Below are 15,391 nucleotides of genomic sequence, written 5' to 3' on the forward strand. Positions count from 1 at the left end.
GGACAGCATAATGAAACTCACGAAACGCACGGAAGTACTTATGGAACGGCCAGTTACCATAACTCGTTTAACGCGTTAAACTCGTGCGACTTTCGGAACGGGCCCACTGATATTTTGATCAATGAGCAAAGAGCGTCAAGTAAATGATTTGTCTGCTCAACGAGAGAAGATCTTGCTCAGCTGGCGTCGCTGGCTCAGATACTTGACGGGCGCCTGATTAGATCCTTGACCAAGACTGCTACATACCCGCCGGTGAGGGTCACGAAAAAGAAGAAGAAGCTTTTTACATGTGAAGTTGAAGACCTGAATTTAATGTTTGAACATAATGTTGAAAATAGAATTGTATGTACGGAAAAAAGGGGGAAAAACACATTATAAAGTATCGTAAGGGTATATATTAAGGAGTTCAGAAAAACCTAACGAGAGGATACATATTGAAATACATAAAAGGTAAATATTTTGTCTTATCACATACGTATGCTTTTTAAGTGCACACAAACTTCAGAAACATATGTTATAAGTAGGATTACCATAAATTTGGAAGTGAAAATACGGACAACCGAAATTTTTATAACCTATATAGTCTATATAGAATTAATTATAAAATAATCACAGTATAATACCGGTTTAACATGGCTCTTGTTGTCTATTGTTTAGCAGAGGCTCTTGTTGTCTATTGTTTAGCAGAAGCTCTGGGAATCACTTTAAAATTGTCTATTTTGAGGCGATTCCTCTTGAGGTGTCCATACACTTTTCATAACAGAAAACACTCGCTCTACTGGGACTTAAGTTCCAGGGAGACAACAAACAAATTCTATAATATTCTCAAAATTGTCACAATTACTTAGACTTGCATGCAACCGTTTAAAAATCTCGGTACCGTTTTGCTCCGTACCTCCGCGATAAGGTGATAATTTTTGTGTCATTTATGAAGATTATGTTCTGTACGAACGATTTGTGTTGTTTTTAGCTTTAGGAGATGTATTATAGTGGAGTAATGAGAGTTTTTTGATGGGACTATTTATGATGTCATTTTCATCGTTGCCATCTGCATGAGATATGAAGGAACATGTTGTTACATTATTTGTGTTTTGTAACTTGGAGCTGTGTTGGAAATATTTGAGATTGAAGGTTGGCAATCCTAGTGTTACATCAGGCCACGCAACATTTACTGCAGACGATGTTTCGGTTCATGTCACATGGTACTGAGAGTTTGTTTGCAAGGTGGGCATTTGTTTTTAGTGTGGTAAGTGCTATTCATTGAAAATGCATGGTAAAATTTTCAAAGCCGGGACACTGATTTCTTCAAATTTACGGGAGAAAATAAGGTAACACTTTACTATAGGGGTGACGGATTTCTTACTTTTTACAGAAAAAAGTACTTACGCAAATCATTTTCTGTAGCGTTGTGGAAGTTCGTGAATGTAGTTTTGATCCATTTTAATGCAAATGCATTCAGTGTTTCCAACTCACCGTGTTTTCATTAGAACATGACGTGTCGAATATGCTTGCCTAACCTAACTTAACTTAACCTAACCTAACCTTACGGAAAGTGTTTTGTGGGGCTAACGTACATGGTTTGTGGGGCTAACGTGAATGGTTTGTGAGGCTAACGTCAATGGTTTGCGAGGTATTAGCATAATTTCAAATCCGGGCACGAAAGTAGGTATTTTCTGGTGAACAAGGTTGCAACACTGCATAAATCGACAAAACACTCTCACAATGCACGATGAACCAGTGTGCTATCGCCATAATGTGTGTTACAGAATCGAAATAATGAGTAACAGTAAGTACTCATAAATGTAAGAAATAGAGATTATTTTTGTTAGAAATTCATTATTTCACCTAAAGAAATGTTCCGCATTCCAGAATAGTACGTTAGCAATGTAAAAAAGTGTGAAATGAATGATTTATAGGTGTCACCGGGAATTTCTCCATTTTGTTTGAAATTCAGCATACTCACTAAATTAGGGCTCCTAATCACGAATCTCAAGTTAAAATTTGGTTCTCACGTGTCAAACTTGCAAAATAAGAGGGTCAGTCATCGCAACTGACAATGCTCAATTGCTCATTATTTATCGCAAGATTTTCCGTTTCGAATACTTAAAGAACGAAATACATATGTTCCTGATATTACTAAGACCCTAAAATTTAACTATGTTTCCTAACCTAGCCTAACCTAACCACGCACCAATGGCTCGTGGGGCTAGCACCAATGGTCCGTGGGGCTAGCCATAATTCAGGAATTTCTATACGCGAGTGCCAAATTTTAAGTGCAGATTCGTGATTAGGAGACCCAAATTAGTAAGTATCCGAAATTTCAAACAAATTGGAGAAATTCCCTGTATTGTTAAATTATACCCTGTAGACTTGTGATAGGTCATACAAATGTTCTCCCTCATCGGTCAAGTTATTTCACCGTTAATTCATGTTTGTATGTGAGTGCTAATGGAACCTAACCTAACCTCGTAGGCATACCTCATCCCCTTGATGGTTCGTGAATTTTTGGGGCTAGCGTCAATGGTTTCTGGGACTACCTGTGGATGGTTGACGTTAGCCCCAAATACCATCCACGGGTAGCCCCAAAAATTCACGATAGCCCCACGAACCATCACTGGGACGAGGTATTCCTACGATGTTAGGTTAGGTTCCATTAGCACTCATTTTTACCGAAAAATACCTACGGCAGGTGAAAAACAAGGAAGATTAATTACTTGATCTCGAAAATGGAAATTATTTTCATTAAAAAAAGCGAAATCCCTTGTTAAACAATCTTTCGCAATGCAGAATAGGTAAGTACGAATGTCAACAATTACAGAATAAACGAGTTACATGTTGCATGCGTCTGGTGACAAAATTTCAACCTGCTAGTGTTGCCAGGTGCCATAAATGGCCATAAATGGCACTTTTTCAGTCAACCCATAAAATCGCCAGTCAAAAATTCATCAAATGCTGCACATGATCAATACTGGTCGCTAATGACAGATTGACATGGCATCAGAAATCTACTTTGATAATTTCTTACATATTTTTCTCACTCAAAAATGCATTTCTGGAAAAATGTTAACACTGCCTTCCGCCAGTTTTTAATTTATCTAATTTTGTGTGTGGCGTAAACTGATAATTTTTTAGCATTGTAAAATATCTCAATGGATGAGGCTTTATAATGTAGAAAACTCTTACTGATTTCAAGATATACATTTTCAATAATATGTTTGGGTTGCATGACTTTTCAAACACCGTAGTATGCACAATTGCTAGTAGGTGGTTTCCTCGCACCTGATATTCAGAGCTGGCACCTAGCTCGGAAGAAGATTTTTTGAGTACTGTGTATAATGATGTATAACAAGCAATATAATAAATGCATTAAAAATATTTTTGCATCAACCCTAATATTTATAAAATAAATATGGAATTGAAAAGATTGAGTGCTCTGGGCTCTACAGGATAAATTACATCTTAATCTCCCATGAAGTAGCAAACAGATCTGGTTAAGTGTTAGAAAGGTTTCACATCAAAGCACTGGAATGCAACAGGAAGGGTTCACACTGAAGTGACAAGCAACCAGCCTATGAGAAATTTCAGACCAAAGGTACAAACGACACCATTTCATTTGGAAGCCAATCCTCAGCGATCATTCAGGGTGTCTACTAGTCAAGAAAAAGTCAATAAATTATACTATTATCAACAATTTTTGCTATTTTTTACAATATAGTGAATTTTCATTGTTATGTACCTGTACTGGATTTGATAAAATTGAATATGTATTTGGAAATCTAAAATTGTATTGAGTTGTGGTTAAGATTTGTTCACTTTGTTTCTTAAGAATTACATTCTTGTGTGCATGAAGTGTTGTAACAATATTAAACAAAGTAATGTGGCCATTCTCCATCCAGGATGAAGTCTGAAATATTAGTTTTAAAAAAACATTAATAATTAAAGCAAGTCTAAATCTCTTGTTAAAGTACAGCTTCAATTTTCATCTTAACCAGCCTTGTGGCAAGGTAACTATTTCCTTGATTTTACTTTGAGCTGGTGTACTTAGTCACGGCCTTGGTGCCTTCACTGACGGCGTGCTTGGCCAGTTCACCGGGGAGGAGCAGCCTGACGGCAGTCTGGATCTCCCTGCTGGTGATGGTCGATCGCTTGTTGTAATGAGCGAGCCTGGAAGCTTCAGCGGCAATGCGCTCGAAGCTGTTCATGATGCTCATCGCCTTGCTGGAGATGCCGGTGTCAGGATGAACTTGCTTCAACACCTTGTTGATGTAAATTGCGTAGCTCTCCTTCCTCCTCCGCTTCTTCTTTTTGTCTCCCTTGAAAGAAAAAATATGTATATTTATTTTCTTAATTTCCAACTGTGCCTAAGTAGAGAACGATTAAATAAATGTAAAGAAAGAAGAAAAGTAAAGAATTTTGGATTTGTTATTTTGGTAGACGCCCTGTCATTGCACACTTTCTAACGGAAGAGACATGACGCGCTTCACGTGTTGCTTCTGTGTGTTGTTCGCGCAAGCACGGTAAATGTTTTGCTACAGACTGAAGGGTCTTATGTCACTCGTCACTTTGATCTCAAAGCTCCATATAAACAAGCATCCACCGTGCATGTGCCAACCTAGCTTGCTTGTTGTGTTGTGTTGCTTCGGTTTGAAAACTTGCATTTACTCCTGAGGGTTGGTTTCCATGAGATACATGTCACTTGTTGCTTCCTTAAACAGGGTATATACACATGCATGTAATAGGTGCAATTCTGCATGTGTGTTTTGAATGGAAAAAGTGTTTGGCTGGCCTGAAACATCTAGTAGTTTTTTTTTTTTTTTTTTCATTTTTTAACATTTTTTTCATGTTTTATGACATCAATTTCTAAATTTGACATGATGGCCTCCCCGATGGCACAGTGGTAGTGTTGTCACCTTGAAATCAAGAGACACCAGGCTCGATACCCGGTGGAAACACATAGTGGTTTGCCACTTTTAACTGTAGGTCCAGTCCCGAGTAGCCTTACTGTGCATAATGTGAACTTAAAACTCCAAATCAACCAATCTGAATTTGACGTGAGAGGCACAAACATGTAAAAGTTTGTTTTAATTCCATTTTATGGTAATCAGGACTGGACATACAGTTTCAGAATGCAATCTCCACCGGGGATCAAGCCTCTCTAGCCCATGATTCTGTTATCCCATTGGGTAGACACTTGCACATGTAAGGCCAAAACAAATTAGTAAGGAAAAGCATTGGCCAGTATCTGTCTCTTGGCTCCTGCACCATTTAGCTAGTTGCAAAATATGGTATTACAAACCTCTAAACTCAGAACAGAAACTTCAAGTGAAAGGAATTAGCAGCTATTGGCAATAAAGCCAAAATTTCCATTTTCTCCCCAACAAACTTTTTGCAACCCAAGACAAAAGTGGCAGAAAAGCCAAATAGAATAAAATAAATCAATCAGTCATCACTTTTTGTATATGGAAAATAATATATGGTAATTTTAAGTTGTTTTTACTTTATTTTTCAGGCGAACGTTTCATCCTGGTCTCCCAGAACTTTCTCAAGCCAAGACAACCGAACACACAACATTACATGACTTGTCACTCTACACTCAGTGTAGAGTGTCGTGTGTGTGTTTTTATCTTAGCTTGGGAAAATGTTCTGGGAGACCAGGATGAAACATCACATGAAAAATAAACACCACTTAAAATTACCATATTTTTTTCCAAATGTTGTTAAATAAGTTGTGGACATAAGTGTCATTACCTTTGTGTTGGGAGAACATGCTGTATGGGGTATAATACACCATTATCTTTTACATAAAGATAAAATAAAGTCAATAAATTCCAATTCAAAACAGCTAATATCTTTTCTGTAAGTTACGTAGAGGGTTCGTTGCGTAATCTTTAAAATACTAATTACAAGGGGGATATATTTAGGCTATTCATGTCGATTTGAGGATGTGTGTGTGTGTGTACATAAACATTTTGATGTAATCAACGCCGGTCCCCCATGGCAGAGTGGTTATGACATGGTGCTACGATGCCAGCTGTCCTGGGTTTGAATCCCGGCCTGGATGTTTGAGTGCCTTTTCATCAACTTCATCATATCATCACTCATCCCCATTTTCACAAATTAACCAAAACTTGCACAAACAGCAATGTAAAATATTGCAAATCAATCTATCGATCAATCATCTACCAATACAGTGAACATCTGACCCAAGTGCTGAAGTCACCAGATGCCCATGCTCTTTGTTATGCCGGAGCCTCTCCTATCTCGTGACATCTGTGCATGTATCTTCAACTACATTTTGCAGGAAAAAAAATCATTTGGCTTTATGTACTCTTTACAGGTGTTACACGTGGAAATTTATTTTCCTGTTCTACAAAAAGTGTGGTGTTTGAGAGTCCACGGTTGAATTTAGTGGCATTGTTTTAGAAATTTTTTCATAGATTTAATGTTCTTAAGGGGATATCAAGACTTTTTACATCAAATCGTAAACATTACATTTTCCACACTACAAGATGTTAAATTTAATTGTTTAATACAATTTGAAGTTATATTACTCATGGTCATTGTAAGTTAACCTTTCAACATTGAAGAATAATTATATCATACTTACTGGCATTCGGTTCTTCCTGATGGCATTGTTGAGTCGTCGTTGACTTGCAACCAAGGGACCTTGGGTTTGATACCTGGTGAAGGCATATAGTGCAGGGTTGCTACTCACCAGTAATGGTGCATGAATTTTTGCCTCTTGAATTATACGTGATTTTTTTTCCGTAAAAATTGCAACATACAGTAATCCAAATCCTATTGAATTTATAACATAATTTATAAATTCCCTGAGGAAAGTTTTTCACAGTTTAGCTGTTATTTTTATCAAAGAAGGAAAAGAAAGCTGCGTGGAAAATAAAACAATTCTCTCAATCCATTTTCTTTGTTAGTATCCTTTGGAGAACACTCTATCTGCCAGATGGAAGATATTGCAAGATATTTTGAAAGTAGATTTCAATCTGAAATTGCTATACAATTAACATTCTTTTCTTAAATTTAGTATATTCCGAAACATTTGTGTGGACATATATTTCAAGTCTGAGTATTTGAAATGGCAAATTTAAACTCCACACCTTAAATTAAGTATTTTAAATATATGTTCTGTTTAATGGAATTGAATTAGAATTTTTTGATACATTGGAATTGCATATACCCTTTATGTTGTTAATATTTTTGTGTGTGTGGTGAAATGTGGTAATACTTAAGATTGAAATTGAAATATAAGACATCTGCTTGTCAGGGTGGCGACAGACCTGGAAAACCGGGAAAAGTCAGGGAATTTTAGGTGTCAAAAAAAGTCAGGGAAATGTCAGGGAATTTTGTCTTCATTGACTTCTTTTTTATTTTTTTTTATTTCTTTTATTTAAAGATATTGTTATGGAACTCCTCAGGGGAACAGGAAATCTCGTTCGTAAGTTTCGGCCTCAACGTTTAGGCCCCTTTTATGCGCCTATGCACCAGAAACCAGTGATGGCAGGAGGAGAGAGAGAGCGAAATTTCTCTCGCCCTGTCTTCTCGACGGGAATTTTAAATTCGAACACTCTTTGGAGGAAAATTTTTATAACTCTGGCACTATGGGAGCAATCTACTTCGGATAAGTTTTGTTTTTCAGATAAAACATCAGAGCATGCAACCGTGTACAATTCAGAACGCCGAACCTCGAATTTCAATGATAAAAACATAAACATTTGGAGTTTGCCCCCTCTTCTCCCGCTATTTGGGAAGAAGGCGCGAACTTTAGTATTCTTTTCAAAGAATGGATATTTCTCAAAAGAACGTAACATGTTTCATGTTCTTGGGTGCCATACAAGTTGATTAATAAGCCAAAACGTGATTTTTCTTTTTTTTTACGAAAAATACGTAATTTGCATTTTTTGAGGAAAATTGTTATAACTCGGGCAATATGTGAGCAATCTACTTCTGATAAGTTTTGTTTCGCAGCTAAAACATCATAGCATGCAACCGTGTACAATTCAGAATGCCAGACCGAGGAAGGGGGGTTTGGGGGCACAACCACCGAATTTCAATAAAAAAACAAAAATCTGGAGTTTGCTCCCTCTTCTCCCGCTATTTTGGGGAGAAGGCGCAAACCTTAGTATTCTCTTCAAAGAATGGATGTTTCCAAAGAGATTGAAACATGTTTCATGTTCCTGGGTGCCATACAAGTTGAATAATGAGCCAAAATGTGAAACTCTGTTCGGAAATGTGGCATGGATATGTTGCGGAGAGGGGGAGGTTGGTCATCAATATGAATTTCCCAGGTTTGCTCCAGACCTGTGTCAGAGTTTCCACCCAAACAAGAGTATGAAGGTCCAAAAAGCACATTCATTTCGTAATCAGCAGCATGATACCATATGGTATCATCGGGCCAGTACGACCTTACTCTGATGATACCATATGGTATCTATCATCGGGGGAGTAAAGGTTAAGCCTCTAAATATTACGTGGAAAATGCATTGAATTATCATTTTTTCTTGTCCGTATGGGAGTAGTAAGGGGACTTGTCAACAGATGGACGGGATAAGAGCGGGTGGTGCCATCCGATAGTTGTCGGACGTCATAGTAAGGCATTTTGTTGGGTAAACTAAAGGAACATGGAAACAAATAGGTTCCATTGATACATTCGATTTTTGTCGAATATCGCCACCCGACAACGTACCTCACTACAACATGCGACAGAAATTGCATGGACTGCAACATCCAACAAAAATTGCATGCATAAACATGAAGAGCTTTAGACTGCAAATATGCTGCTCGAATTTTGTTACTCTTCTGGCTCACTTCACCTTATTTAATGTAGCAGTGCTTACGAAGGTTTTCTTTCATCATCCTGACGTATTACTGGTTTCGCACAAGTTAACATACGTTTACAATGACATTGCACTATTCTTAGATATCAAGAAGAATCCAACCAAATCGGATATATATTGAATACTATCACGAAAAGTGAAACATAAATCTGCATTGGTGAACGTTATAGAAATTGGCAAGTGCATGCTCCCAACCTCAAATTTACTGCAACACTATTATTGCAATGAAATTAACGCCACTCTCTCTCCTGTCTGTTTAAACTCATGAGAGATGGTCATTAATCTCTCACTGAGTAAGGTTAATGTCCAATGTTATGAAATAAAATACTAATAATAAATACGTAAATATTTTAATACGTTTACTCAAATCATTCAATCATAAAAGCAAATCACTTTCTTCAAGAATTGACTTTTCTCTGCAAGCCCTGCTAAATTTTCACTTTTCATCTACGAGGGGTTGCCAGAAAGTAATTTCCAATTAGTAGGGACATTGATTTTTCGCAAACTCGAAAACCGAGAAAAATGGTAATTGCTGCGAAGTTATGTTTAGGAATGTGCAGTGATATCTGTACACATTTTTCGCCCGTTCGAAATATCGAAGTAATGCGAATTTGGCATAAAATGCAAATTGTTGGCATTTTTAGCGATTTTTTTTAAAGAAATGTCCTAAAACAACAAAAAATTCCAACATTCTTGTCTTTATTAGGCCATGTTTGTGTACATAGAACATGCAGTTTTCCAACATTTTACTCAAGAGTAAACTACAGAGTTATACGTACATGGAATAATTCCGATAGCCACATTAAATCATGTATTTCCCACGATTTTTTTCAACTTCTATCAAAACCATTTGCATCACAGAGCAAAGTGGCAGGGTTCTAACAGGAGATCGAGTGCGTATCTACCGTCACACGGGAGCCACAGGTTCGTATTTGTCGCACGAGATATGTTTTGAATTACCAAGCTAAGTGCACACCATCGGCATTTGTCGAGCGAGTAATAATGGAGCTCAGTCGTTAGGGCATCTGACTACTATGCGATCCCCTGCGGGGGAGAACCACCTATTCAAACTGCTCCGGCGCACACCCAGCATCATATGAAGCTAGTACCTTGAGGAAACTTTGAGGAATAAAGGTAGCCAGGAGCGTGGTGCTGATCACATCACCCCTACCTTCAGCCGTGATCAAGAAAGTGTGGGGCACTAACTCCACACCCCTATACATCTTCATGGAAAAGTGCAGGGGAGCACTTTACTTTTACTTCCTCAAAAATCTGTTCCAACATATCAAACTGTCATGAAAATACGTAGACCATGTGACATACAATTTAAAATAATAGTTTTAAAGCACAATGAAGTATTAAGTTTCGGTATATTTGGCAGATAAATGTTCTAACACAAAAACGCAAATTTTGGGAAACGTAACACTAACAAGTCAAAAAAAGATAATCCCAATTTTTGGGCCATAATATATCGGTATCTGTCACGTGAGATTGATTGATTTTAATTTTTTGGGTGCGTCGCCACTTATGGTCATTATGCACCCTTCAGTATATATGGGGAAAATTCCATTATCTAAAATTCTTACCTTAAAATTAAAAAAGGGGTATGGAAAATAACTTTCCCAAAATAACTTTCAAGATATCAAACTCTCATGAGGAGGCGTAAGCCATGTGATTTGCAATTTGAAACAGTAGTTTAAAAACACCATGAAGGTATAATTTCAGATATTTGCCATAAAATGCGCTAAAATGAAAATGTGAATTTTGGGAAAAATAACACAGTATAGTAAAAAATAAAAAAAATAAGAAAGTACACCAAATTGAAAAAAAAATAAAATATCAAGGTCCCTACAGATTAGGCATAAATAAAACAAGAATATCAATTGTAATTTATTGCATTAGTAACAGTGAGTCCTAACCTAATTTTCGACATAATCACCACCATTGTTCTGGCATTTGTCGTAGCATGGCACTACATTTTGTATGCCCCATGGTATATGTGTCTGACAGCAAAGACTGGAACTATCTCTTCCGCAGTGTAGCTGTCAAATCCTTGCCCTGCAAGAAACCTCTTCAGTTAAACAAAGAGATTAAAGTCGGTACATTCAAGGCCAAGGATGTACAGGTAGTGGTCCAAGATCTCTCACCTGAAGTGATGCAAAGGGCCCGTGTGTTCTCAGCTGTATGGGGTTGTGCACATTCGATTGGCCTTCCGTGAATTGTCTGCACCATCTTCTGTCCATACTATCACTCACGACGTCCGGTTTGCACACCTCGCACGATTGCTGGTGGCTCTGTGCCAAATTCTGAGCATGCAATGTAGGCTACATCGCAGTCGGTGGGAGACTGTATGAGAGCTGCAATCTTGAAACTAGAACTGTCCTAAAAAGGCTGCATTGCAACTGTACCAGATTACAGCTACATGCCACTTCTTCCTGCCTGCATGTGTGTGTGTCCCTCTCCGACCACTAGTGCTGCATATAGGCACCATTGGAGCTTTTTTCAGGATGCCCCTCGTATATGAACTTTCAGAAGCTTTTATTATTAGTGTGTTCCTGTTTTAATGTGTGGTTAGCTAAATCAGGTACCTATACAATGCAATTCTATAAATTCCTTGCGTTAAATTTCTAATACCTACATACCCTTTTCATCAGCATTAATGGTATAACTGCATGTTGTCAGTTTCACAGTACTTCACTTGGATATACTGTACTGAAGCAGAAATCCCATTGATAATGTAAGGAGTTATGACACTTTATTTTGTTCGATTCAATTGTTTCACTTATATGCAACAGTTAAGTTGTTTGCTTTACAGAGAAGAGAGAAGTAGCTTTATGCATTGAAAAATGAGTCCGCACTCATGGTTCTTGCAAGCAGAGGGTTCCAAACCTCAGTGGAAATATCAACATATAATGCCGAGAATGTATAAGGAGACTGATAAATTACAAATTGTATTTCTTAATCAATCACTCTTCACTCTAATTTAATTTAGTCGTAACTTTAAAAATAATAAAGTATTTTATTTTAAACTTACTGCGTATGACAAAATTCCGTAATCTTTCCCTAGCTTGTGATTTGTAATAATTTTCCAAATTCACTATTTTACAGTTTGAATTCAAATCATAGAGAATAGAAAAATTAAGTCAATTTCATAGAAGATAATATTGGTACTTAACAAAACCATATGTGGATCTGTGTGAGTTTATTATTTCTATTTGCCAAAACATCGATTTAGTTTAGTTTGTAATTGTCAGGGAAAAATGTAAATTTTGTCCTGGAAAACCTGGAAAAGTCAGGGAATTTTATTTCTGCTTGTTTGTAGCCACCCTGGCTTGTACCCTTGAATTTTTGGAACATTTGCCTTGAATACTTGAATTTTATCATGGTCCTCGAGTGGAAAAATTGTTTACAGGAGATGTAACATGTATGGAGTGAACTATATATATATATATATATTTAAAAAAAGGAGAAAAAATGAGGAAAATCAAAGAAACTGCCTTGATTGCAAGGGCCCAAAATCCTGTAAGTCATCCCATTGTATAATTCTAGCTAATATGATCCCCCTCTCCTCAGAAAATAGGATTGATTGATTATCTTTATTTTACTTCGCTTTTGTGCACTTTTGGCTAATTTGCAAAGATGGAGATGGGGAATGATATGATGAAATTGATGAATGGACACTCACAAACATTCATGCTCAGGCCAGGATTCGAACCTGGGACCCCCGTTACGGGGGCTGGCTCTCGAGAAATAGGAATAGTCTCACCAGTTTTGTAGTAAAATCCCAGGTCTTTTGCAGGTTTGATCCTCACCACTGGCAAAAAAAATTCTTCATCTGAAGACGAGAGAAGAGGTGCTCTCCCAGTATGTGGTGTTGGAATAAGTAAAAGCACCAGACAGTGAATAATGTTCAATTAACATTGCATGTTAGTAGATGTAGTAAATGTGAATAAATCAGACAGTTGTTACATGTCATTGCATGATTTTTGCAGGTATTATTGTCACTGAAAAATGGAATCTAGGAGAAGTACAGCAGCTCAGTTCTTTATGGAAGAGAAAACTGAAGAAACGGGGTCGTACAACAAGGTACTAAGCATTTTCACTTGGTTATTTTTAAGTATTGTGTGTAAGTGCAGTTCCATCCATCAGAGAGTGAATGTACAGTCACGGACACTGCCAGCTTGCAATGAATACATTGACTTTCAATGGAATCGTTACCAGCCGGCAGTTTCCATGACTGTACAAGGTGCATTCAAGTTCTAAGGTCTCGTAATTTATTTTGAAAATTGCACACATCTCAGAAAGCTGAAACTTCCATCACTTTTCAACATAATGGTCCTCTGGACATAAACATTTTTCACAATGCTGACGCCACAATAGCATGACCTCTGCAAACGCTTCTTTAAGGGTTTGCTTTGTATATTGAAAAATCGCTTTTGCAAGAGCGGAACAGCTTGAAAATGTGCGACCACAGAGACTGTTCTTGAGCGCATGAAAGAGCCAAAAATTGCTATATTCCTTTCCCGGATTCTCTGGAGTAAGAGAACTCGAACACGTTCTGGGCGCATGTTGAAGGGTGTGCACCTCGTCCAATGCACGTGCGGGGGGAGGGGCATGCATGGGAGGGGGTGACTCGACTGCTCATTCTAGGTCCAGTAGTTCCGTAGTAAACATGTCAGCTCGCAAGTCTAGGGGAACTCTACATTCAGGAGAGCGCCGCATAATGTTGAATGTGTTGGAGAACCTATTTGAACGAGGTGGTAAAACAGTACATGAATCTGTTTTGGAGACAGCTACCCTAACGGGAATTGGGAAATCCACCATCTATAATATCCGGAAGGAAGCGAAACAATCACGAGGAAAGGATTGCATTGCATTGTTTTCTTAAAAAACAATAAGCGTGTGATATTATTTATTATTTGTGTAAAACAATACACTGGCCAATATTAAGAATAAAAGAAGAAATTGGCAGCAGAAAAGTTTTGTTTTACGGCCTTTACACCGTGCAGCACTTCGTTGCTTTCATCCTGCACCCTTCCCCACACAGTCTGGCCCCGCCCACAAGCTTTCCTCTCTGTGCGTCGCTACTCCAGAGAATCCGGAAAAGTAGTATAGGTGGGAGGTCAGTTGAGTAGGGACGGAGGATGTGGAATCACTTCAAATTTGTTTTCCGTGAAAAATGAGTAAACAAAAGCCACCCAACAAGGAGGTGTGTTGACCTGATGACAGAACACATCTGCAGCCTTTTCTGGCCGTTTCTCTCACAATGCCGGAAGCAACTTGGTCCTCAAAATAGCTTCTTCATAGCTTGTACCCATCTAGTGGTACTCTTAGGATAACAATGTTTGAGTATAACCCCTTCACTGCCCCCCCCCCCAAATTCTCAGCAATGGAGGTAACTGGCAGTTGGTTTGTGGCTGAGGCTACTTTGGTTCGTTTTCACACGACGTTCAGCCTTTCTTGAACTGTCACACCCACGATCACACATTTTTCGTGACATTGTCCATGTCACCAACACAGCATGTCTCAGTCAATTGAAGATGAATATCGGTGAGTGTTACTCCACACACGTGGAGAAATTTGATAATGTTATTATTTTTATTGTAAACTATGCCATTTCCAGTATCAAATACATGTTCGTCATTAGAAAGAGCTACTGGCTTCCTATGAACCGGACCATGCTGCCATCTGTCCTCATCAACCTTAAAGAATGGATGCTGCTTCTGAAACAACTGTCCCTTTTATAACTGCTTTAATTCATGGAAAAAAATGGAAGACCTTATAACTTGAATGCACCTCGTAGAACAATCTTGTTATTTTTTAAATAAAATTAAATGTTTATAATATGATACATGGGAAGACATCTGCAGAATGTTTGTCATGAATCTCTTTGAATTCTCGGAATAATTTGAAAAAAAAAAAAACACAAAAAACCTAGGAATTTAGTAGGAATTTCATTTCTTGAAAAATGACAATCTTATTTCAACAAAAGGTCAAAACCACTATTAACAAATTCATAAACATTTAAAAGGGCTTTTATTTTTTTAAAGTTTATTTTACACCTGGTCCATGTAATCCTCTGCCACCAGGATGTTCTGAAGCATGTGCTTTTGAAGCATGCACTGGCATAGAAAAAAAATTGAAATAGACAACTACAGTGGAACCTCGATTTTAGGTTTTTCAGGGGACCAAGATGAAAACTTAAAATGCGGGAAAATGTAAAATCTGGGTTCCACTGGTATATCAGTCGCAGACCTGATATTTTATTTATTTAGATTAGTTAGTCTCTCTTAGAAAGTCAGAATTTCAAATGAAGTTGAGTCAAGTTCCATCACCCACGGTAGAAGGAATTTAAAATTTTACTGTATGAGGAATTCCCCATGGCATGCTACTGTGCCCCCCACAATGAACCAAAGCAAATTGAAAACATTCTAGAATGCATGGTTTTCAGACTTTTTTAAACAAAACTTTCAAAGTGGGAAAATGTAAAATCCACAAAAAGTTTATAGAATGGGACAACCACAAGAATTGGATGTATA

At 37.7% G+C, this 15,391-nt stretch overlaps 2 protein-coding genes across 3 annotated transcripts in view; one reads left to right on the forward strand and one right to left on the reverse strand.

Annotated features, from left to right (window-relative positions):
• The first annotated feature begins 268 nt into the window (after window positions 1–268).
• The window catches only part of Sym (symplekin scaffold protein), a 175,536-nt gene continuing 160,413 nt past the window's right edge, over window positions 269–15,391 (forward strand). Inside the window, exons 1-2 of one of the 2 annotated variants that reach the window (XM_083112238.1) lie at window positions 269–450; window positions 12,845–12,938. In XM_083112238.1, the coding sequence (XP_082968364.1) occupies window positions 12,864–12,938 (75 nt within the window). In that variant the 5' untranslated portion in view covers window positions 269–450; window positions 12,845–12,863. Of the gene's footprint in view, window positions 451–826; window positions 908–12,844; window positions 12,939–15,391 lie in introns of those variants that run through there. The other variant, XM_083112247.1, reaches the window with a different exon arrangement.
• On the reverse strand, window positions 4,023–6,613 carry LOC145989071 (histone H2B-like). The gene is made up of 2 exons (XM_083124366.1): window positions 6,608–6,613; window positions 4,023–4,313 (listed from the first exon to the last, which is right to left on the reverse strand). Exons 1-2 carry the CDS (start codon window positions 6,611–6,613, stop codon window positions 4,023–4,025), a joined length of 297 nt encoding a protein of 98 aa, XP_082980492.1.

Source organism: Lepisma saccharinum, chromosome 1 (assembly GCF_977018435.1).
Source record: "Lepisma saccharinum chromosome 1, izLepSacc3.1, whole genome shotgun sequence".
Taxonomy (NCBI): Eukaryota; Metazoa; Arthropoda; class Insecta; order Zygentoma; family Lepismatidae; genus Lepisma; species Lepisma saccharinum.